At 47.2% G+C, this 21,430-nt stretch overlaps 1 protein-coding gene across 1 annotated transcript in view; it reads right to left on the bottom strand.

Annotated features, from left to right (window-relative positions):
* The window catches only part of CC2D1A (coiled-coil and C2 domain containing 1A), a 56,378-nt gene that overhangs the window by 33,434 nt on the left and 1,514 nt on the right, over positions 1-21,430 (bottom strand). The window contains exons 3-8 of the mRNA XM_068273483.1: positions 13,761-13,861; positions 13,138-13,209; positions 9,994-10,128; positions 5,704-6,034; positions 2,915-3,027; positions 578-650 (exon numbers count right to left, since the gene is read on the bottom strand). Of these exons, the coding sequence (XP_068129584.1) occupies positions 578-650; positions 2,915-3,027; positions 5,704-6,034; positions 9,994-10,128; positions 13,138-13,209; positions 13,761-13,861 (825 nt within the window). The remainder of the gene's footprint in view (positions 1-577; positions 651-2,914; positions 3,028-5,703; positions 6,035-9,993; positions 10,129-13,137; positions 13,210-13,760; positions 13,862-21,430) is intronic.

The raw sequence follows: 21,430 nt of genomic DNA, 5'->3' as shown, positions 1-21,430 counted from the left end.
ATCCGTGGCAGGCATAGCGTATCCCCTCAGGGTACACTGTGAGCAACACTATTGTGTATCTAGTGTAATGGGAACCCCAGCCTTAAAGTGAACCCAAGGTGAGAGGAATATGGAGGCTGCCCTGTTGGTTTCCTTTTTAACAATACCAGTTGCCTAGCAGCCCCTGCTGATCTATTTGGCTGCAGTAGTGTCTGAATCACACCAGAAACAAGCATGCATCTCATCTCATCAGATCTGACAATAACATCAGAAACACCTGATCTGCTGCATGCTTGTTCAGGGGCTATGGCTGAAAGTATTATTAGAGGCAGAGGATCAGCAGGACTGCAGGCAAATGGTATTGCTTAAAAATAAATAATTATGGCAGCCTCTATATCACTCTCACCTCGAGATAGACTAAGCTGATTGCCTTTTTAATTTGCACACGTGGCTTGGGAACATTAGCATCTCACTACTCATATCCAGTTTAAAAAAAAATGTTAAAAAAAAAAAAAAAAAAAAAAAAAAAAAAAAACTTTGAAAGAAGCACCAGACAGCTAATAAAATCATCTCCTATTTTTGAGATTTGTTTTCTCACCAATTGGAGGAGGGAGGCCTTTCAGATCCACGGACTGTCCTGAGTCCAGCGCAGACACCATGGGGTCCAGAGACTGCAAGAGGACAATGAGGGGGACATTTATCAAGAGTGTCTGAGAAAATATTGGTAGGTTTTTAGAAATCTGTGCAGAACTGTCTCAGACATCTTATGAAATCACTAAATAGTGCAGTTTCCTTCTTAAACTGTTAGGAATAGGAGGAGTTAGGAAGGTTTCTCAGACAGTGCAGTGTGTGAGGGAAATAGCTGTTGCTGAGGTAACCAATACATCTCCTGTATTGATTACTGGCAAGCTCTGAGGAGGAATTCAGCATGGGGGAGAAGTCCTTCACAAATCATGCCTAGCCTGCACTGCTGCACGATGTAGAACTGACTATTAAGCACTTCTTAATCTGCATCAGTTTAGGGATGGATTTGCACTTTTCTTATCTGTAGGCGCAGCTCTAGAAATTCATGCTAAACCGCGTGAATTAAGAATTTTCTTATTATCATGCAGAACTGTTCCCCCCTGCTAGTTAGAAACTGTTTAAGAAGAAAACACTGTTGGTAATGCTTTGATAAATGTGGCCCTCAGCGCAACAGCAATGGCCTAGGGGGCCACTGACACAGATGAGGGGTGCAAACACAAGCCTAGGAGAGCCTCACACGGCGGTCTCCAAACAACTCAATGCGTGTGAAATTCACCCATATTTGGGAGGAGTGGACAAGCAATCCTGAAACACTAATGATGCCCCCACAGGTTTCAGTTGTGATTGCTCAATGGCACATTAACACCAATAAGACGTTGGCATCTCATCTATGCACGTGAAACGGATAAGCTGGAAATGATCCATTTTGTGGCTTGCCTCTGCACCTGCTCTAAAACAACTGCAATGTCCCTCCTGTAATGCGGTGCCCAGAACTTAATTCCCATATGTGGCCTTACAAGAGAGCTAAACAGGCAGTATATTGTTATCCTAAGTTATTTCCCTTCTTCTAATGCATCCCAAAATGTTATTTGCTTTAGCTGCAGCTGCTTGGCATTGAATAGGATGATTTAAGTTTCTCTTTAAAGGGGCACTATTGCGAAAATTGTAAAATTTAAAAGACGTGCAAACAGACACAAATAAGAAGTGCATTTCTTCCTGAGTAAAATGAGTCATAATGTACTTTTCCTCCCATGTTGCTGTCACTTACAGTAAGTAGTAGAAACCTGCCAGAAGTGACAGCTTTTGGGCTAGTCCATCTCTTCATAGGGGATTCTCAGCAAGGCTTTTATCCTATACAATAAAACTGAAGTGTCGCTGTGTCCAGCAGTTTGCAGCGTCCGTGTCCCAGGTTTTTTGGTACTACGCATGTGCCGCAGTAACGGACAGCTGGGACCAGGGAGCTGGGAGGACGAGCAAGGTGGGCGGGTGCGCGCCTGCGTCGGGCGTGCGCTCGGCGGTGGCGTGCGTGTGCATGCGCACTGGCGGCTGTGGCCGCCGGAAAAAGACCTAGAGCCCGCTTTGAAACAGGCTTGGTTTACTAGCTCTTTATAAAGATATTCACTAAAAAGGATTTAAACAATGATGCTGGCCGGCTTTCCTGCTCTCGACTACACAGTTTTTTGGCAGTTGGACAGAGCAACTGACATTCACTAAGTGCATTTGAAAATAAATAAATCCCTGAGAATCTCCTATGAAGAGATGGACTAGTCCAAAACCTGTCGCTTCTGTCATATTTCTACTATCTACTGTAAGTGACCAGCAACATAGGAGAAAAGTAATTATGGCTCATTTTACTGGAAAAAAAAAAACATACTTCTTATTTGTATATGTTTGCACATATTTTAAATTTACAATTTTTCGCCATAGTGCCCCCTTTAACCTCCCTGGCGGTATCCATGAGTCAGACTCGGGTGGAAAAAAGCATCCAGGAGCAGTAATACCAAGCGTGACTCATGGTAGGCACAGGGAGGCTTGTGCAGGGGCATATAGTGCGCAGCTGGCATTTTAACTCACCCCCTCTGGATCCAGACACTAGCAGCCATTGTCTTTCCTGTCTACGGAGGCACTGCATCGCCCCGGTGAGATCGCCGTTTGTCAGCTGGCGATCTCACTACAGGTTTACAGCGCCACCCAGAGGATGGAGGGAGAACTGCCAGTGCTGGGTCCCAGGGAGGTGAGTAAATGCAGGGGCTATTGCAGGCTCCTCGAGCAGTATGATTGTTTCCTAGTTTTAGGGTCTTAAAGCCTGCAAAAAAAAAAAGTTGCCCAGCTTTGAGACCCTAAAATCCGGAAAGAATAATACCGCCAGGGGGGTTAATCATCTGGCTAGTAGTTCTGGCAATTACCTTGCAATTCGATAATATTTGCTGGCGAGTTCTGCATCTCCTTCCTGTTTGCTCTTCAGTGCCGCCAGTTTGTATTGCCTCTGGCGTTCCAGTATCTGGGCTTTGTGCCCATCAGCCACTGTAATTACAAACACAGCTCAGATGAGACAACAGTATGTAGTACCGTATTTTTCGGACCACATAAGACGCACTTTTTCTCCCCAAAAGAGGGGAGAGAAAGTCAGTGCGTCTTATGGTCCGAATGTGAAGGTAAATGTGAGTCTGAATGTGTGTTCGCAGCCATTACCTATCCAGCCGCTGCGTGATTAGATGCGGTTGATTTCTTCTGTCTCCTCCATCATCAGCTTGTGATCTCGTTCTGCTGCTGCGGACTGGGAGTGCGTGCTGCAGCTTGACCACATGGTGTGACTGGTGTCTGCCGTGTCACTAATCTGCCTCAGCATGTGTGCACGGAAGCAGGGGTGCTATCTCCCGACGCATCCTAATCACATGCCGCCTGCTTCTCTGTGACAAGCCGCGGCGGGGGATCGGGAGTTCTGCCCAGTGTAGTGACCTGTGTGCCGGGCTGTCCAGCATTCCAGGTGAAGAGTAGAGCTCTCGAAGATGCACCCCGCCGCCCATGTTACCGAGTGGGCACAGTTCAGTTCCCATCGCGATCTTACCCGTGCCCTCCCTTCCCCCCTCCGATAGGGCTGTGCAGCGTTCAAGCAGAAGAGCAGAGCTCTTCAAGATGTGCCCCATCCTGCCGCCATTGGCTATACACCCCAGCATGTGACCATGTTACCGAGCGGGCACAGTCAGTTGCCGGCGATCTGACTCCTGTGTCCCCGATCGGCGTCCACACACCTCCAGCATGACGGAGCAGCAGGTCCTGATGGAGAGAGGAGAGGGACTCAGTTGCAGCGACTGGGAGGCTCAGAGAAGGAGATGGAGAAGTAGACTAACTTGAAGGGCGCCAGCTGGATCAGGTGAGATCTCCTTCTGCAGTTGTTAGTCAGGGTAGCTGGAGGGCAGCAGGGGTTAGTGTAGGGTAGTTCAGTGTAGCTGGAGGGCAGCAGGGGCTAGTTAATGTGGTAGGCGGGCAACAGCGGTTAGTATAGAGTAGTTACTGTAGCTGGAGGGCAGCAGAGGTTACTATAGGGTCGCTAGTGTAGCTGGAGAGCAGAAGGGGTTGGTATAGAGTAGTTACTGTAGCTGGAGGGCAGCAGGGGTTACTATAGGGTCACTAGTGTAGCTGGAGGGCAGCAGGAGTTACTATAGGGTCACTAGTGTAGCTGGAGGGCAGGAGTTACTATAGGGTCATTAGTGTAGCTGGAGAGCAGCAGGGGTTACTATAGGGTCACTAGTGTAGCTGGAGAGCAGCAGGGGTTACTATAGAGTAGTTACTGTAGCTGGAGGGCAGCAGGGGTTACTATAGGGTCACTAGTGTAGCTGGAGGGCAGCAGGGGTTACTATAGGGTGGTTTCTGTAGCTGGAGGGCAGCAGGGGCTAGTTTAGGGTAGTTAATGTGGGTGGAGAGCAGCAGGGGTTAGTATAGGGTAGTTACTGTAGCTGGGGGGCAGCAGGGGTTACTATAGTGTTGCTAGTGTAGCTAGAGAACATCAGGGGTTACTATAGGGTGGTTTCTGTAGAGCAGCAGGTGTTAGTATAGGGTAACTTGTAGGGCAGCAGGGGCTAATGTAGCTTAGATAGAAAAAGTGTGGGGGTAAAAAGTCCACAAGATGACCCTGCACCATGGACGCACCAGGTTTAGTATATTTTTTTTCCTAATTTTTGTCCTCTAAACTTGGGTGCGTCTTATGGTCCGAAAAATACGGTATGTAGAATTCAGGAGAAAAGCGTTTCTGTTGCCCATAAACATTTATTATTCTCTCAACTTAAATTATCCAGGGAACAACTGTCACCTGATTGGCTTGTATAGCTGACGCAGTCACTCCATTCAGCCAATGAACGATGGAAGCAAGCTGGAAGATGTACACCTGAGCTTGCACATTAGAGCAAACATAATGCACATCTGAAAACTGATAACTGGTTTGCTATTCCATGTCATGACTGGGGAGGAGATCCTGGAGAAGATGGCAGGAAAACAATTTAGTTTTAAAATACACCCAAAATGTTAGGGATATGGAGGCTGCCATATTTATTTCCTTTTAAACAATAACAGTTGCCTGGCCATCCTGTCAATCCTCTGCCTCTAATACTCTTAGCCATAGTAGTAGTGCAGTTTGTTGCTCCGGGGATATCTTAGCCTGGTTTATGTGCATGCGTGTGTTCCCTAGAACGGTTAAACCTGACAGTGCCGCATTGTGAATCCCAGGTTATGAGCATGAAGTGTTAGCTTGCTTGCTGACTGGTGTGGGTAGTGTAGGGTCCCTTTCCATAAGGGAAATCTCATCGCTTGTGAAAGGGTCTGGTACACAATGCTATTGCATGCAATCCATTTTGGAAGCGGATGTACCCTTTCTGCAGCCGCATAATTATGCAACCTAGTTGTTTTCAATGCTGCTAGCACTCCAGCTTGCTGCGAGTGGAGTGAGTGCAGCGGGTTAATGACTGTTTGTATGTAAACGGACCACTCCCTTCAGCACCTGCCTCTTCCTTCAACCTCATGGTCCCTACACAGAATGAGCATAGCTCCCCCTTCTTTGTATGTAGGTCTTAGCCATAAACCCAGAACAAGCTGCCAAATACCATAGTAGTATGTTTTTGGAATATTGGAAGTAACTTTAACACCCCAAGGAATTCATGCACACAGTATGCTCCTTTAGATAAACACAATTACTGTTTCGCCTACCTGGACTGGGAGTGGCTGGTGCTGATGAGATCACTGGCGCTGATGACATTGCAGGTGTTGCCATGATAACTGGCTTTGGGAGACTCTGAGGTTTGGCAGGTACTGGAGGCGGAGCTCTGGATGATACAGGAGGAGGAATCGCGCTGGATGGTGCTTGTGGAGGAATGCCATTGGATGGAGGGATGGGTTTCACAGGGGCATCTGGTGTGGTGACAGCATTGGGCGAGGGTGCAGGGGAACTGCCACTCTTTCCCACAGCCACAGGGGGAGGGATGTCTTCAGGCGACACAGATCCACCCTTCTTGGCGGTACGCAGCAAGTCCTCCAAAGTCTACAAGACAGAATGAAGAGAGTTGTACACACAAGTGTGTCCTATTCTTGGCACTTGTCTGTTTGTTGTGATTCAAAGAGGAACTGTAACCAACCATTGATCTTCCTCCAATCAGTAGCCGATACCTGGGTACAGGAGTGCAATCACATGAACGTTTATCGCACCGCGGCGACGCACCCCGACGACTCTGTGCAAAGTACCGCGATCTCTCGACTTCCTTCCACGTCTGTTGTGTGATGTGACGTGTCCCTGCTGGCCAGAAGATGGATCGCGGTTGTCAGGGTGACGTTGCTGGATCCATCTTCCTCCATCAGGTAGTGAGTATTTAGCTTAACAGCGGCACTGGTGTGATCAATGTTAAATCGCATTCCTGCTGAAACCTCAACTGATCATGTGTTGCAATGTGGAAACCCAGGGAAGTGACAGTTAGATAAATATTGATGGTTTATGGGGGCATGGTGGCGTAGTAGATAGCACTCTTGCCTTGCAGTGCTGGGTTCCCGGTATAATTCCCAGCCAAGGCACTATCTGCATGGAGTTTGTATGTTCTCCCCGTGTCTGTGTGGGTTTCTTCCGGCCACTCCAGTTCCCTCCCACATCCCCCAAAAATACAGATAAGTTAATTGGCTTCCCCTTAAACTGGCCCTAGGCTCCAATGGACAAAATACTATAGTAGGGATAACACTGTGATCTCCTCTAAGGGACAGTTAGCGACAAGACAATATTATAGTTTAAATGTCTGTACAGCGCTCTCTCCTCTTAGTGATCCCACCATCAACCTCCTGATGAGTCATGACGAAACTGGTAGGGCGTGGCCTCAAGCGGCAGACAGGAAGACTGTGAGAGAGCGGCGTTGAGGACGTCCTGGAGGTTTTTTATTTATGCGCATACCAATTTTATAGAATGTGAGTGTGATTTTAATATATTTTACTGAAGAATAAAACAGTATTCTGCTATGGGAGCTGTGTATTAGTCCTATAGGTATAAACTAACGCTGCTGGCAAGATTCCTTCATCCTGTGTTACCGCAAAGCGCTGATAGCTGGGCTCTGTGAGATCAGCAAAGTATCTGGTGAGCGGCTATATTGGTTATTTGCACATTTGGTGGAAGTCCAACACGGAGACATAGGGTGCAGGGTGCCCACAGTGGGGAACACTTGTGTATATGAGCACTGGGATAGATCTAGTGTTGTGACAGGTTCACACTATGTGCCGTGTAATCTTTTCTCTCTGAGGAAATGTGGAAGCAAGTTACTGGCATTATTTGGAGGTCTGCCGGAGGAATACCCAGATTTGTGACATCTATGCGATCTTTTGCTGGTCCAATAGGTCAGCATATATATCTGGTGAGCAGGAATTTCTCTCATTGTATTGGGATGGTGCAGCACGGACACACACAATGGGGATCACTCACCGTTGTAGGGGTGCACTCACTTTTGCATGTGTGTGGAAAATTTGAACATCCTAATACAGGTTTACGCTATGTTATGTCATGTTTTTCTGAGGTACAAGTGATCCAGCAGTGAGAGTTTGGAAGGAGGAGCAAAGGAAAGGAGGTCTCCCTTTACAAGAGTTTAGCTGATCTATGACAAAATCAGCCTTTCAACATTGGTGAGAGTGTTTAATTGTACCAGAGACATTTATTAACAGTGGAACTGCATACAGAAGGTTGATGGTGGGATCACTAAGAGGAGAGAGCGCTGTACAGACATTTAAACTATAGTTAATATAGGGGAATTGCTATCCCCACCTGTATAGCGATCCACCGATTAGAACTGGGACTGTGATAGCTGGACTTTGTAAATATTGGAGGTTGCAATCTACAAGGAGCGCCAACACCACTTTATCAACAAGACAAGACAATATTACTCTGTAAAGCGCTGCAGAAGATGTAAGGGCTATATAAATACTAAATAATAATAATACAAAATGATCAACCATAATTCATAAGTTTATGGACAACCCCACCCTTTACATTGTAAGCCTCTGGCAGGGCCCTCTCCCTTAGTGTTTCCAGCTTGATTATGCAATCTTACTGACAATCACCCCTCTTGTGGACTAGAACAGTCTTTATTTTGACCTATGACTCTGTACTCTTATCAAATCATTTGCACGATCTGTTTTGTTGTGAGTTTCCTGTATGTCCCTACCTTGTATGTTAACCCATTTATCTATTGTGGCAGCGCTGCGTAATATGTTTTGCGCTTTATAAATACAATAAATAATAATGCCAAATCAAGCAATTTCTTCCAACTCTTCAGGCTTCCTACAGATCGAAAAAAAAAACTTAAGTAATGGCCCATTGGTGCCAAAGGCCGTCCACAGGCGGGCCTCAGTAGGGATGTGTCAGTGAGATGCAAATATTTCCGAGTTCACGCATGTAAATGTATTTATCAATTTAACCACTTAAAGAGACTCTGTAACATCAAAAACATCCCCTGGGGGGTACTCACCTCGGGTGGGGGAAGCCTCCGGATCCTAATGAGGCTTCCCACGCCGTCCTCTGTCCCACAGGGTCTCGCTGCAGCCCTCCTAACAGCCGGCGACAGACCCGACTGTAAATTCAATATTTACCTTTGCTGGCTCCAGCGGGGGCGCTGTGGCTGCTTTCGGCTCCGAAGTAGACGGAAATACCCGATCTCAGTCGGGTCCGCTCTACTGCGCAGGCGCCGGAAACCTGCGCAGTAGAGCAGACCCGACGGCGATCGGGTATTTCCGCCTACTTCGGAGCCGACAGCCGTCAGAGCGCCCTGCGCAGGAGCGCGGAAGGTAAATATTGACGTCATCTTGCACGGAGGGCTGCAGCGAGACCCCTGAGGGACGGAGGACGGCGTGGAAGCCTCATTAGGATCCGGAGGCTTCCCCCCACCCAAGGTGAGTACCCCCAGGGGACGTTTTGACGTTACAGATTCTCTTTAAGGACCACGGTCTTAAACCCCCCCCTAGTGACCAGGCTATTTTTTTTACAATTAAGGCCACTGCAGCTTTAAGGGCTCTCTGCAGGGCTGCACAACTCAGCACACAAGTGATTCCCCCCCCCCCCCCTTTTCTGCTTTTCTGCCCCGCCAACAGAGCTTTCTGTTGTGGGCTCTGATCACAGCTGTGTTTATATATATTTATAATAAATAATGGCATTTTCCCTTTATTTATGTATTTACCCACCCTCCGCCAGCCAATCACAGTGATCATAGATATCAGCCTATGAGAGACGATCACTTCCTGGGCCTCCAGAGGGGACAGCCGTGTCACATGGTTTGTCCCCAGTACTGCGCTGCCTTAGATTGCAGCGCTGTATGGTATAAATAGACGGCGGTTTCGCCGTCTAACAGTCCCTATCGGCGATCACCGCTGGGAGACTGATGGCGGAGAGGAGCTCCGTATTTCAAGCGGGAGATGTGCGCACATGAGCACGTGCGATCTCCTGAAAAACACGAGCCACAGGATTGCATGCCGATCGTCGTTAGGTGGTCCTGGGGTTGCCGCCCCAATTGGCATGAAGTGGTTTTTAAGTAGTTAATCCTGGGTGGGACTTGATTGGTCCATTTTTAAGCTGAATAAATTTGCATACAAATTGACATAATCCTGCATGAAATATTTGAATATCACTGATCATCCCCAGTGCTCACCTCTTCACTAATACTGTCCTGTTTCAGCATAAACTGCATGCGGCGGTATAGAAAATGCATTTCGAGTGGAGCTTTGCTATTTTGACCGCGATTCCCAGAGCAATCATAGCCACTGTTGCAATCGCTCCACGATCGCATCCAAAATGCAGCAAGGAGCCATTTGCTATAGATCCGTGATTGCAACGCTGCGAGTGGGACCGCCCTCACAGGGATCCAATGTCAAGCGTTGCAAAAATCCCCCTCAGTGGGTCTTATATTGAGAGGGACTGCAGCAATGTGTACTCAAATATGGCCAGCTGGGGGCAAAGTGGAGCCAAGTTAGGATAGACAGTACCTTCACCCCTCGGTCATATCTTCTCACTTTGGTTCCTTCCCCCGCCTGCTTGGCATTGGCCAGAGCTTCCTTGTACATGGCTAGACGGTCTGACAAAGTGCCCTCAATACCCCCTCCTGCTGAGGTTCGGGATGGCTGAAAGAGAAAAATATATATTTATATACTAAGCCATTAAAATAGACCTGAACTCTTGCACAAGACAGAAGAAAAACAGAAAGAAATGCACCCTGTATATATTTAGAGTTTTGCCTATCTAATTCCCCCTCATCTGTGACTAATCACAAACATAATTTGATCTCTCGGCTGTGTCAGCTGGCTGCCTCGGCAGAGAAGCTATTTTGTACGCAAACTGTTTTATTCCAAGAAAGCAGGAAGTAGATACATTACAGATTTCTTGCAGGAGTTGTATCAGCTGTATCAAAGATATGTTTTTCTTTAAAAGATTATTATGCTGCTGCTTATATTTCAGAGCAGAGAGGACGTTCTGAGTTCAGGTCTGCTTCAAAAAGCAGCCCACTGCGTTTAGTACTTATGCCTCACAGCTCTAGGGTGAAATATAACCAGAAACAATCTGAATGTAGTTTGTTGGCTTTCCCTATTCCTAATATAAAATTTGCCCTCTTAAAGGGAACGGATTACTATTTATAAAATCTTTTCTAAATGAACCTCCACCTAAGGAAGGTTCATAAACTGTGTGGACCTGGGGGGTGAAAAAGGCATTTACGGGAAACTGCTCCGTAAAGCCCCCTCCTCCACCCACCCATATGGAGGCCTCCGGATCCCCAGTATTGTTAGCTAGACATGGTGTCCCCAGTACAGCCAGGTGTCCCCAGCATAGCAAGCAGCCTTTACTCACCTCCCAGGCTCCAGCGATGAGCAGCTCTCTAGCCCCCTCCGCTCTGCCCGGCATCCCCGCTCACACTGCCGCTAAGTTCCAGGTTGCGGCTTGATGATGTCATCCAGCTGGGACCGACACTTAAGGCGGAGCGAGCAGAGATGCCGGCCAGAGCGGAGGGGAGCGATGATTGCCGGGGGGGGGGGGGGGGAACGTTAGGAAAGCGAGTCCCTGTCCTCTTCTTCCCCTCAGACCGCCGCTGCCAATAGTGATCCGGCGATCGTAGTGATCCGGTGATCAGGAGCCAATAGCTTTTATACATACCTGGGGCTTCCTCCAGCCCCATAAGCCTGGATCGCTCCCACGCCGCCGTCCTCCGCCCTTACTGCATCGCCGGTACCGGGTCCCGTCACTTCCGGTGGACGCGGGCAATTTTCTGCATGAACAGGGGCTCCCTCCATATCCTTACGCATGCGCCTGCGTAGTATGCAGGCGCACGCGTAAGGATATGGAGGGAGCCCCTGTTCATGCGGAATATTGGTCGCGTCTGCCCGCCGACTGGCGGAAATGACGGGACCCAGTATCGGCGGACAGAGGAAGCGGAGGACAGCGGCGTGGGATCGATCCAGGCTTATGGGGCTGGAGGAAGCCCCAGGTATGTATAAAAGCTTTCCTCCCAACGTCTCTGGTTCCCTTTAATCCCCCCTCTTGGGTGCGCACGATCGCATCGGGAGCGGAAATGGCAGGTGTGGCATAGGATTCACTACACGCGGTCCCTACAAGTGTTTCCCATGATGCAGCCACTCCCGCAGCTGCGTCGAGATCTTCTGCGCTCACAAAGAACTCCTGGCGATGGAGTACAATCACGAGATGCGCGCAGAGAGATTACCCGGCAACAGAAGCGCGATCACTAGAAGCGTGCGGCGGGCCCATGCAAAAAAGCCCGACCCAGCCACGGGTTCCGATCTTATGGAGGGGAGAGCAGAGGCCTGGCACAGAGCAGAACTGCACCGCGGGACCTAACAGACATCTGGGGGCTGGAAGAAACATCAGGTGAGTGAAACCTTTTTTTCAGATCTCCTCATGTATAGTTTATAGTGAACCTCCTGTGTAAATTCCAAAGTGAAAAAGATCCAGAATGGCGCTTACCATGACTTTTACCCAAAGCACCAATTGGCTAACTATGTCAGAAAAGGACATCTGAAGTGAGACGGACATGAAAGCTGCCATATTTATTTCCTTTTCAACAATACCACTTGCCTGGCATCCTGCCAATCTCTTGGCTGCAGTAGTATCTCGATCACACACCTGAAACAAGCATGCAGCTAATCCAGTCAGATTTCAGTCAGGGACATCTGATCTGCTGCATGCTTGTTCAGGGTCTGTGGCTAAATGTGCCAGAGGTAGTGTATAACCAGGATTGCCAGGCAACTGTCCATATGCCTCTCAGCTTAGCAGAAAAGCACTGAGGCAGCCCTGGAATTCAGCATCTGTGGCTGGCACTGCACTACTCTCTGTGATAGGCTGGCTCAGTGGCACAGGTAGAAGCAGAGTACCCCTCAGGCCACACTATGAGGCTCCTCCCACCCACAGATGACACAATCTCTTAGCAACCCATACAGAGGCAAAAGACTGCCATGGCGGTTTTTCACAAATGGGGCGGGGTTAACTAGCAAAACCGGATTTTATGGCAGTTTTTAGACATTTTTTCCTGCCACTTTGTTCTGTTGCCTGTTCATTATTTTTACACCAGATTTCCACTTTAAAGTGGATCTGAGATAAACTTTTACTCATTGCATAATTGTGTTCCTTTCATTTAGTTTATAGGGCATTCCTCAAGCCAAATACTTTACAGCACCTTTTGTGCCTTGGCACTGTAGCAAGGGCTTATGGGAGCTCAGTCTGGGCAGGAGGAGGTTACTAGCCAGAGATTTCAGAGGCAGAGGGGAGGAGGGAGGAGGAGAGGGGACTGAATTTGTCACAGGCTGAGGGCTGGAGATGCTATCAGCTTGCCTGTGTGTAATGTGACAAACAAAACATGGCTGCTGTCATTGTGTCACAGGAATAAATAATCATAAACTGTTGAAGCTGATTGCAGCCAGATTTGTTGTGTAAACTATCTAAACTTGAGAAAAGATATATAGACAAGGTACTAGTTATAGTTAGTTTTACATCTCGGATCCGATTTAATCAAAACTTTTCCCATAATGCCAAGTTGCTTAAAAACGTCTCAACAACCTCTTCCATACATTCCCCCTGTATATTATTTCTACAAGCTATAAATCTACTGTGACAGAGGATAGATGTACCTGTGCCGGGGCTGATGTCATCCGAGGCTCCTCTTTTATGTCATCTTCTGCCAATACGTCATCCAGCTCTGCCTGTGACAGAACGCCATCATTCTTTATTATTCACTACAGTGATTTATCAGTCACAATAAGAATGAGGATATTTCGGCTCAACTACAGTGAGAGCTGATAAAGTGGTCAGTGCAGATTCCTATTAATCCTTTGCACACCCAAAGCCAAAAACAAAAACAGCTCATTTCTCAGACAACAAAAAAGTTGAAAGGGTTGTACACATTAAGGGCTTGATTCACTAGACAAATAGCATGCCTTATCAGAGTTAAGATGCCTTATTAGGCCTTAGGCCAATCAAAGTGCGGGGATAATGTCCTTTAAAGTGATTGGACCCGCAGAGGGTCAGGGCAGGACGAGAGGAGCTCTCGTCATTGCCAATTAGCAGGCATAAGTTCGTAGCACTCGCAATGCTACTCTGATAAGGCATGCTATTTGTCTTCCTGAATCTAGCCGTAAATTTCTGTTGGCCTCACATTCTAGCACTGTGCACAGGAGCCCCACATTCTAGCACTGTGTACAGGACAGCCGGCACTGTGACCCCACATTCTAGCACCGTACAGCTCTCATCTCACCATCAGATCTTCATCATCTTCCAGATCCTCATCATCATCCTCTTCCACATCCTGCATGCAGAGAGCGGCCATTTTCTCGATGTGTTCCATGGGGAGGGGAGCTGCAGGATAACAGAGAGCGGAAACATAAATGGAAGGAGAGGCTGCTACAGACCCCTCCCTGTTCAGGATAGTGGATAGCACTCTCGCCTTGCAGCGCTGGGTCCCCGGTTCACATCCCAGCCAGGGCAACATCTGCACGGAGTTTGTATGTTCTCCCCGTGTGTGTTTGTGGGTTTCCCCGGGCACCCCGATTTCCTCCAGCATCTCAAAAACATGCCTGGAAGAAACCCAGACAGACATGGGGAGAACTTACAAACTCTGTGCAGATAGTGCCCAGGCAGGGATGCTAACCAGGGACCCAGCGCTGCAAGGCTAGAATGCTAACCACTGTGCAGCCTTAACAGGGGCGTCTCTAGCCATGTTGTCACTCCAGGCGAGAAAATCTGTGGCACCCCCCCCCCCCCCCACCCCCATGGTGCCCTTCCATGAAAATAATTATAATGCGGCAGCGTTTCATCAGAAAATTCGCAATGCGGGCAGTGTTTCACCAGAAAATACACGTAATGTAAGGCTGCAGAAGTGAGCTTACGGGCTGTGGGCCAGTAAACTGATGCGGAGTCTATTTGACGCCGCAGGCCTGTTCACCATCTGGGGACACAACATCTGGCGGGGGTTGACCGCGGTCCTCCCTGCACAGCACACATGCCTGGTCGGCCTGGCACCCTCTACAATGGGTCAGAAGGAGGCACAAAGGGGGACAGAAGGAGTCACAGGGGGACTAAAGGAGGCACATGGGGACAAAAGGAGGCACATGGGGACAAAAGGAGGCACATGGGGACAAAAGGAGGCACATGGGGACAAAAGGAGGCACATGGGGACAAAAGGAGGCACATGGGGACAAAAGGAGGCACATGGGGACAAAAGGAGGCACATGGGGACAAAAGGAGGCACATGGGGACAAAAGGAGGCACATGGGGACAAAAGGAGGCACATGGGGACAAAAGGAGGCACATGGGGACAAAAGGAGGCACATGGGGACAGAGGAAGATGCAGGGGACAGAGGTGGCACATGGGGACTGAAGAGGCACATGGAGACTGAAGGAGGCACAAAGGGATACAGAAGGAGGCACAGGAGGACAGAAGGAGGCAGAGTGGGACTGAAGGAGGAACAGAGGGGCAGAGGTAGCACAAGGGGACCAATAAAGGCAAAGGGGACATAAGGAGGCACAAAGGGCACAGAAGGAGGCAGAGATGGCACAAAGGAGGAAAGAAGGATGCACAAGGCACAGAGGTGTCAGCTGCCTGCAACTTACGCTAAGTAGATTCAGCAGAAGCAAGTAATAGAACAGCCACAGGGGTGTGGCTTAATTTGGGGGTGGGGCTTAATTCTGCAACATGGCGCCCCCCAGGACCAATGGCACTCCAGGCGATGGCCTGTACTGCCTATGCCTAGAGGCGCCCCTGAGCCTTAAGGTAGCCATACACTGATAGACAGCAGATTCGACCATCAGATTTCTGTCATATGGCTGTCAAGTCTGACAGGAATCTATCTGATGTGTGCCACACACCAGGAACAGATTTCCAATAGATTTCAGAAGGAAATCTATTGGGAATATATTGGAAATCGATCGAAATGCATTATTGGACCATTACATCCAATGCAACTCTATGGGCCAAAATCGGCCGCAAATCGATCGATAGATTTGATAGAATCGATTTCCGATCTATCCGATTCCATAGAATCGATCGATGGCTGAAATCAACCAGTGTATGGGCCCTTTACTAGTCTGCAGAACTGATGCTTTTGGGCCTATTGACACTCCCTAACATATCAGTACTTCCAGAAGATAAAAGGGAACCAACTCACAGATGTTCAAAAAGTCATAAAAATCTACAATGCACAGGGCTGTGTGGACTGCACAGGGTCATAAAAACAAACAGACAGGAATGACAGGCTGATAAGGAATGAAGAGTGGGCTAACTGCTGGAGAGGAATGAAGAGTGGGCTAACTGCTGGAGAGTCACTGGAGTCACTGGAGTGAGAAAGCTCATAAAAGTGTCTGATAGAATGATTTAACAGATAAACATTTAGCCTGAAAATACAGATGGTGATTAGCAGTGTTATTAGGAGTCCATACATTGCTTGGAGATAAGCCCTCCTGACACATCTCACACATAAGTGGGAGGCAGTGATGGGGAAAGGCTTAGCACAATTTGGAACAGGTTCTCTGGACTCATACATGAAAAAAAAAGGCACCTGGAAAAAAAGGGACAGACTAACCAGCCAGCTCATGGTGACCCAGAACTCATTGGAGTGTGTAAGGGACTACAATGGTCCTAAAAGCCCCCTTACTAAGATGTTAAGAAAAACAAAAGTTTGCTTTCCTAAAACAGAAAGAATTTGCGATAATTCAGGTTGGAGTGAGCTTGAGATGTCTCCCAGAGCAACACTGCTGAATATATGCAAATTAACCATTGTACCCTTAGAAGCGAAACACACCTCCAGAACCGCTGGAACATGGAAAAAAAGGGTGCAGGGATTGCTGCTAGAAGAATATCGCTAAAATTAGCTATGTTCTACTGCTGGATTCTGATAGTAAAATATCGGTAATGTTTACAGATATTTTACTATGGCTAAACCTATCCCTAATCTCACACAAAATCCTCCACAACCGATGCCTAATCCTAACCTCTCACTGGTTGTGCCTAACCCTAAGACCCCCCCCCCCCTACCCCCCCTTAGTGGTATTGAAACCTTAGATCGTAAGAGGAGAGCGGGCAATCTTTCCTGATTTGCCAATAGTGGCAGTGGTTTTAAAGTGCACTTTGCCTTGGTATTAAGTGCAATACCTTATTTGCGATTTCATGCAACAGGGTCCAGTGTGCATGGACCCTCAATGTGAGTTTTTGTTTTAATTTATATTATGTGGTTTTATTAACCTTCTGGGGACCGGCTGCCTAACCCCATTAAAGACCAGGCCATTTTACATGCGGGGGAGGGGCGGTGCTTTGGGGGGGGAGGGGGGCAGGCACTCAGATCCCCAGTATTGTTAGCTAGGCATGGTGTCCCCAGTGTGGCCAGGTGTCCCCCGAAATGCCAGCAGCCTTTAATCACCTCCCAGGCTTCATCGATGAGCAGCCCTAGCCCCCTCCGCTCTGGCCGGCATCCCCGCTGGCACTGCCGTCATCAAGCCGGGACCCGACACTTAACGCAAAGTGAGCGGGAAAGCCGGCCAGAGCGGAGGGGAGTGATGATCGCCGGGGGAACGTAAGGAAGGCGAGTCCCCGTCCTCTTGTTCCCCCCAAATAGTGATCACAACGATTGGCCAGCGATCGCGGAGATCCAAGTGATCAGGAGCCAATGGCGATGGCTCCTGATCACTGAGGGGAGATGTCAGCTGTCATATGACAGCTTAATCTCCCCTCTCGGGAGCGCACAATCGCGTACAAAGCGGAAATGGCAGGTGGCGTAAATCCTACGCCACATCAGGCTTAGACAGCCAGAAGTGCGCCATAGGATTTACTACACGCGGTCCCCAGAAGGTTAAAAAGTGTACCTCCCTGTGCAATTAAGTAATAGCCTGACTGTGGTTTTTGTACCTTGGTGGTAGCCACATCACTCTGTTTTGTGAGCACTGGGTGATTGCAGGCAGAGGAGAGGAGAGGATTACACAGCTCAGGATCTATGTATGCATGTATGTAATGTACATGTGCTGTAATGTGCATTTATACATTACCTGTCCTGTGTCGCGGTGCCCATCTGTCTTCCGCCGCTCTTCTATTAGCCGCAAACATGCTGCCGACACATAGCATGTCGGCGCATGATGTCACACATGCGCAATGCCGGCAGCGTGTATGCAGCTAATTGAAAAGATGCGGAAGACAAACTGACAACACGGCACAGGACAGGTTCTGAGCAAATGCATTTACAGCACATACATTATACCGTCTATACTCGCATATAAGCCTACCCACGTATAAGCCAAGGTACCACTTTCCCCTCAGAAACCAGGAGAAAGTGATTGACTCACGTATAAGCCCCTCCCCAAGATAGCCCCCTCCACAGTAGCTAGATGTGCCCTCAGTACAAGTCAGCCCCCCTCACCCTAGCCAGATGTGCCCCAAGGATCAAACAGCTGTGTCTAAAGATACCACTAGATTGCACCATAGATATGAGACACAGCAATCGCCACACAGGAAGAATGCCCGATCATTGAACAGCTGACAATGCTGCTTGCATGTTCTGCTCTGCAAGCCAGGGGACACAGATAGTCTTGAGCAGCACACTCTGCACACCATGTTGCAGTGGATGGGGGACATGGACACAGCAGGGAGGCAGCTGGCAAGAGCAGGATCACTAGTGCATGATATTTACTCTCCTCTGCCAGTAACAAAACCTGCTCCACTGACTCGCATACAAGCCGAAGGGGTACCTTTTCAGTACATTTTTTGTGCTAAAAAATTAGGCTTATATGCGAGTATATAAGGTACATTGCAAACATACTGTAATATATATATATATATATATATATATATATATATATATATATATATATATATATATATATATATATATATATATATATATATATATATATATATATATATATATATATATATATATATATATACACACACACATATATATATATATAGATATATATACACATATACACACACACACACACAGCGGCAAGGCGGCGGGCTCCAATCAAATTCGATTAAGAAAGCGATTTGTTTCTTGGTCGAATATGCTCATCATCGCTAGATGTATGGCTACCTTTAAACAATGACAATATTGATAATTAGCATTACAGTTGCAGGGACAAAATGGTTATCTTTAAACACAAAAGGCTGCCTGAGCTAAAACAGCTTATCAGTATTACACCGCTGAAAGTGAAAAAAATAAAATACAATTTAAAAAAAACCAAAAAAAAAAAAAAAACCTCCAGGTTTACAGAATGTGCTGAATGGCTGAAGTGTGACATTCAATAATATTTTAAAACCCATTACAATAAAGGGATAACAGGGTTCACAGATACATTACTATACCTGACATTACTTAAAGGGAACCTGAACTCTTAAACAGGACAGAAGTAAAAACAGAGAAATGCACCCTGTATGTATTTAGAGAGTTATGTAATTCCCCCTCATCTGTGACTAAGCACAAGTTGTAATTTTATCCCTTAGCTGTGTCAGCTGCAGCAGAGCAGCTAATTTGTAAACACAGGATGTTAACCCTATGCCTGCTTCCATGAAAGCAGGAAGTAAAATTTCAGATTTATTGCAGGATTTGTATCAGCTGTAACAAAGAAATCTTTTTCTTTAAAGGTTATTATGCTGTTGCTTATTTTTAAGAGCAGAGAGGAAGTCCTGAGTTCAGGTCCGCTTCAACACACCCTGGAGTTTCCCTTTGGGTTCTAACTTGAGCCAGACCCCAGCGGCCAGCAGGAGCAGACAGTGTAAGGTCTGCTCCAGTGGTCTGTTTGGAGTCTGGGGCAGATGGATTCCCCCATAAGCTAAACACATCCGCTTGTCTAGAAAGACTGCAAACAGCACAAAACTGCGTTTCTTTCTGCTCCCCCGGGACGCAAGTGTGATCAGATCCAATTTATAAAATAGGATCCATTCACTGTCAGTTTTCCATAGTGGCTATACGGACCAAAAAAAAATGTCAGTTTTCTGCTATAGTGGGAACAGAGCCAGTGCAGTGAATGTTTTGGATGTGAAAGCTTGTGTTGTTCGGTCCTTGGAATCAGCCAATCAATGGCTCCAATTTACGGTAGCTCCCAGCCTTCTTCCTCCTCTGATGCGGAGCACGCTGCAAGCACTTCTCAAAATAACTCCTGTTTTCGAGGCTTTGGTAGCAGATTTGCACAGCTTTCAATGGACTGGATTTACCTCAGATGACACGTGGCAATATCTAAGCACATTTACAGTATCTGTGGAAAGGTTACTCCTTTGCTTTCTCTAGGAGAGGGTACATAACCTTCATTATTCCCAAACTGCATCCTGGTTATTAAAGGACAACTTTATTTCCTTTTAAACAATGCATATTGCCTGGTTGTCCTGCCGATCACCTGCCTCTAATACTCAGTGGTGGGCTATCGAGTAGTTTACTACTCAAATTCGGAATTCAATTGAAGTCTAATGACTTCACGTGTGACCTCAGGTAGCAGGGAGTTAACTTACCCAGAAGTCTTCGGGGATGTCTGCATTCCAAGACTCACTACTGCGCTTCCTCTTTCAAGCCGGAAGGAGGAAGCGCGATAGTGAGTCTTGGAACGCGGCTTTCATTACGCCTATGACGTGTACGTAATGGAACACAGACATCCCTGTAGACTTCTGGGTAAGTTAACTCCCTCCTACCTGAGGTCACACGTGAAGTCATTAGACTTCAATTAAATTCCGAGTTTGAGTAGTAAACCACTCGAAAGCCCATGACTGCGAATACTTTTAGTCTTAAATAATCTGTACTCTCAAATTCTTACAATAAAAAGCATAATATTCTATTCATTAAGTTCTTCTGGGCCCCCCTCTTTGCCGTTTCCGCAATCCTGGCTTTTAATCGCCAGTATTAGTTATTTTATTTTTTTACAAACATAAAACATGGCCGCTAACTAGGAAGTGATGTATGTATGTATGGAGAAATTATATATATATTTTTATTATCTGCACTCCGGTCTGGATTTTTTACAGTTCTCAGCATGTGACAGGCAGCTGTGTCTGTGAGGTGTAAACAAAGAACACAGAGCCTGCAGGGGGCGTGCATGACTTCTCCCTATCACAGCAGAGGCAGCACATTCCTCCTGGTTCGACAAAGCTTGACAAAGAAAAGATTAGATATATTACAGAGAGCCAGTGCAACTAGAAAAGGCTGCAGTAATCCAGTGCACATTAGAAAAGGTATAGGAACTTATAGGATACAAGAAATAAGATTGAAAATGTTATTACAGAGTCTCTTTAAGGCCCATACCCATTACACGATTTTTTGGATGATTTTTCCGAAGATCTGTGATTTTTGGAGCGGCAAGCGATTGTTTCCACGATCTCGGAACGTGGGTACAGGTGCGTGATTACACAGATATTTGGCAACCTGCATCAACAACGGGTATCACGGCGGATCAGTTCTTTAAGATCCCTGACGACTACCACGCTCGTTCATCCCCCAACGTACAACTCTCGTTCATCCCCGTGGTGTGCACCCGCCGGCAGGAAGGTGGATCTGGGAACGCTCATCGTCAGGGGATGTCACTGGGACCCACCTTCCTGCGTCATTAGGGGAGTGATTAGCTTTAGTCCCTGAACAAGCATGCAGATCAGTTTGACTGGATATGCTGAATGCTTGTTTCAGGTGTGTGATTCAGACACTACTGATTCAAGGAAGATCAGCAGGGCTGCCAGGCAACTGGTATTGTTTACAAGGAAATAAATATGGCAGCCTCCAAATATGGCAGCCTCAGGTGTCCTTAATAGAAAATAGAAGTTTTGTGACTAGTTTCTCTAGAAAATCGCACTACTTCTGTTCCAGTTTTCTTAGCGTGTCTCTTGATGAATCTGCCCTGCCGTGTGCTGGGCTCCATGCGCTGCTGGTTACCATAGAAACCATACAGACTGCCATTGCTATA

The sequence above is a fragment of the Hyperolius riggenbachi genome, chromosome 3, assembly GCF_040937935.1.
Source record: "Hyperolius riggenbachi isolate aHypRig1 chromosome 3, aHypRig1.pri, whole genome shotgun sequence".
Classification (NCBI taxonomy): Eukaryota; Metazoa; Chordata; class Amphibia; order Anura; family Hyperoliidae; genus Hyperolius; species Hyperolius riggenbachi.
The sequence above is the reverse complement of the archived record's forward strand: the minus strand, read 5'-3'. Positions and strand labels throughout refer to the sequence as shown.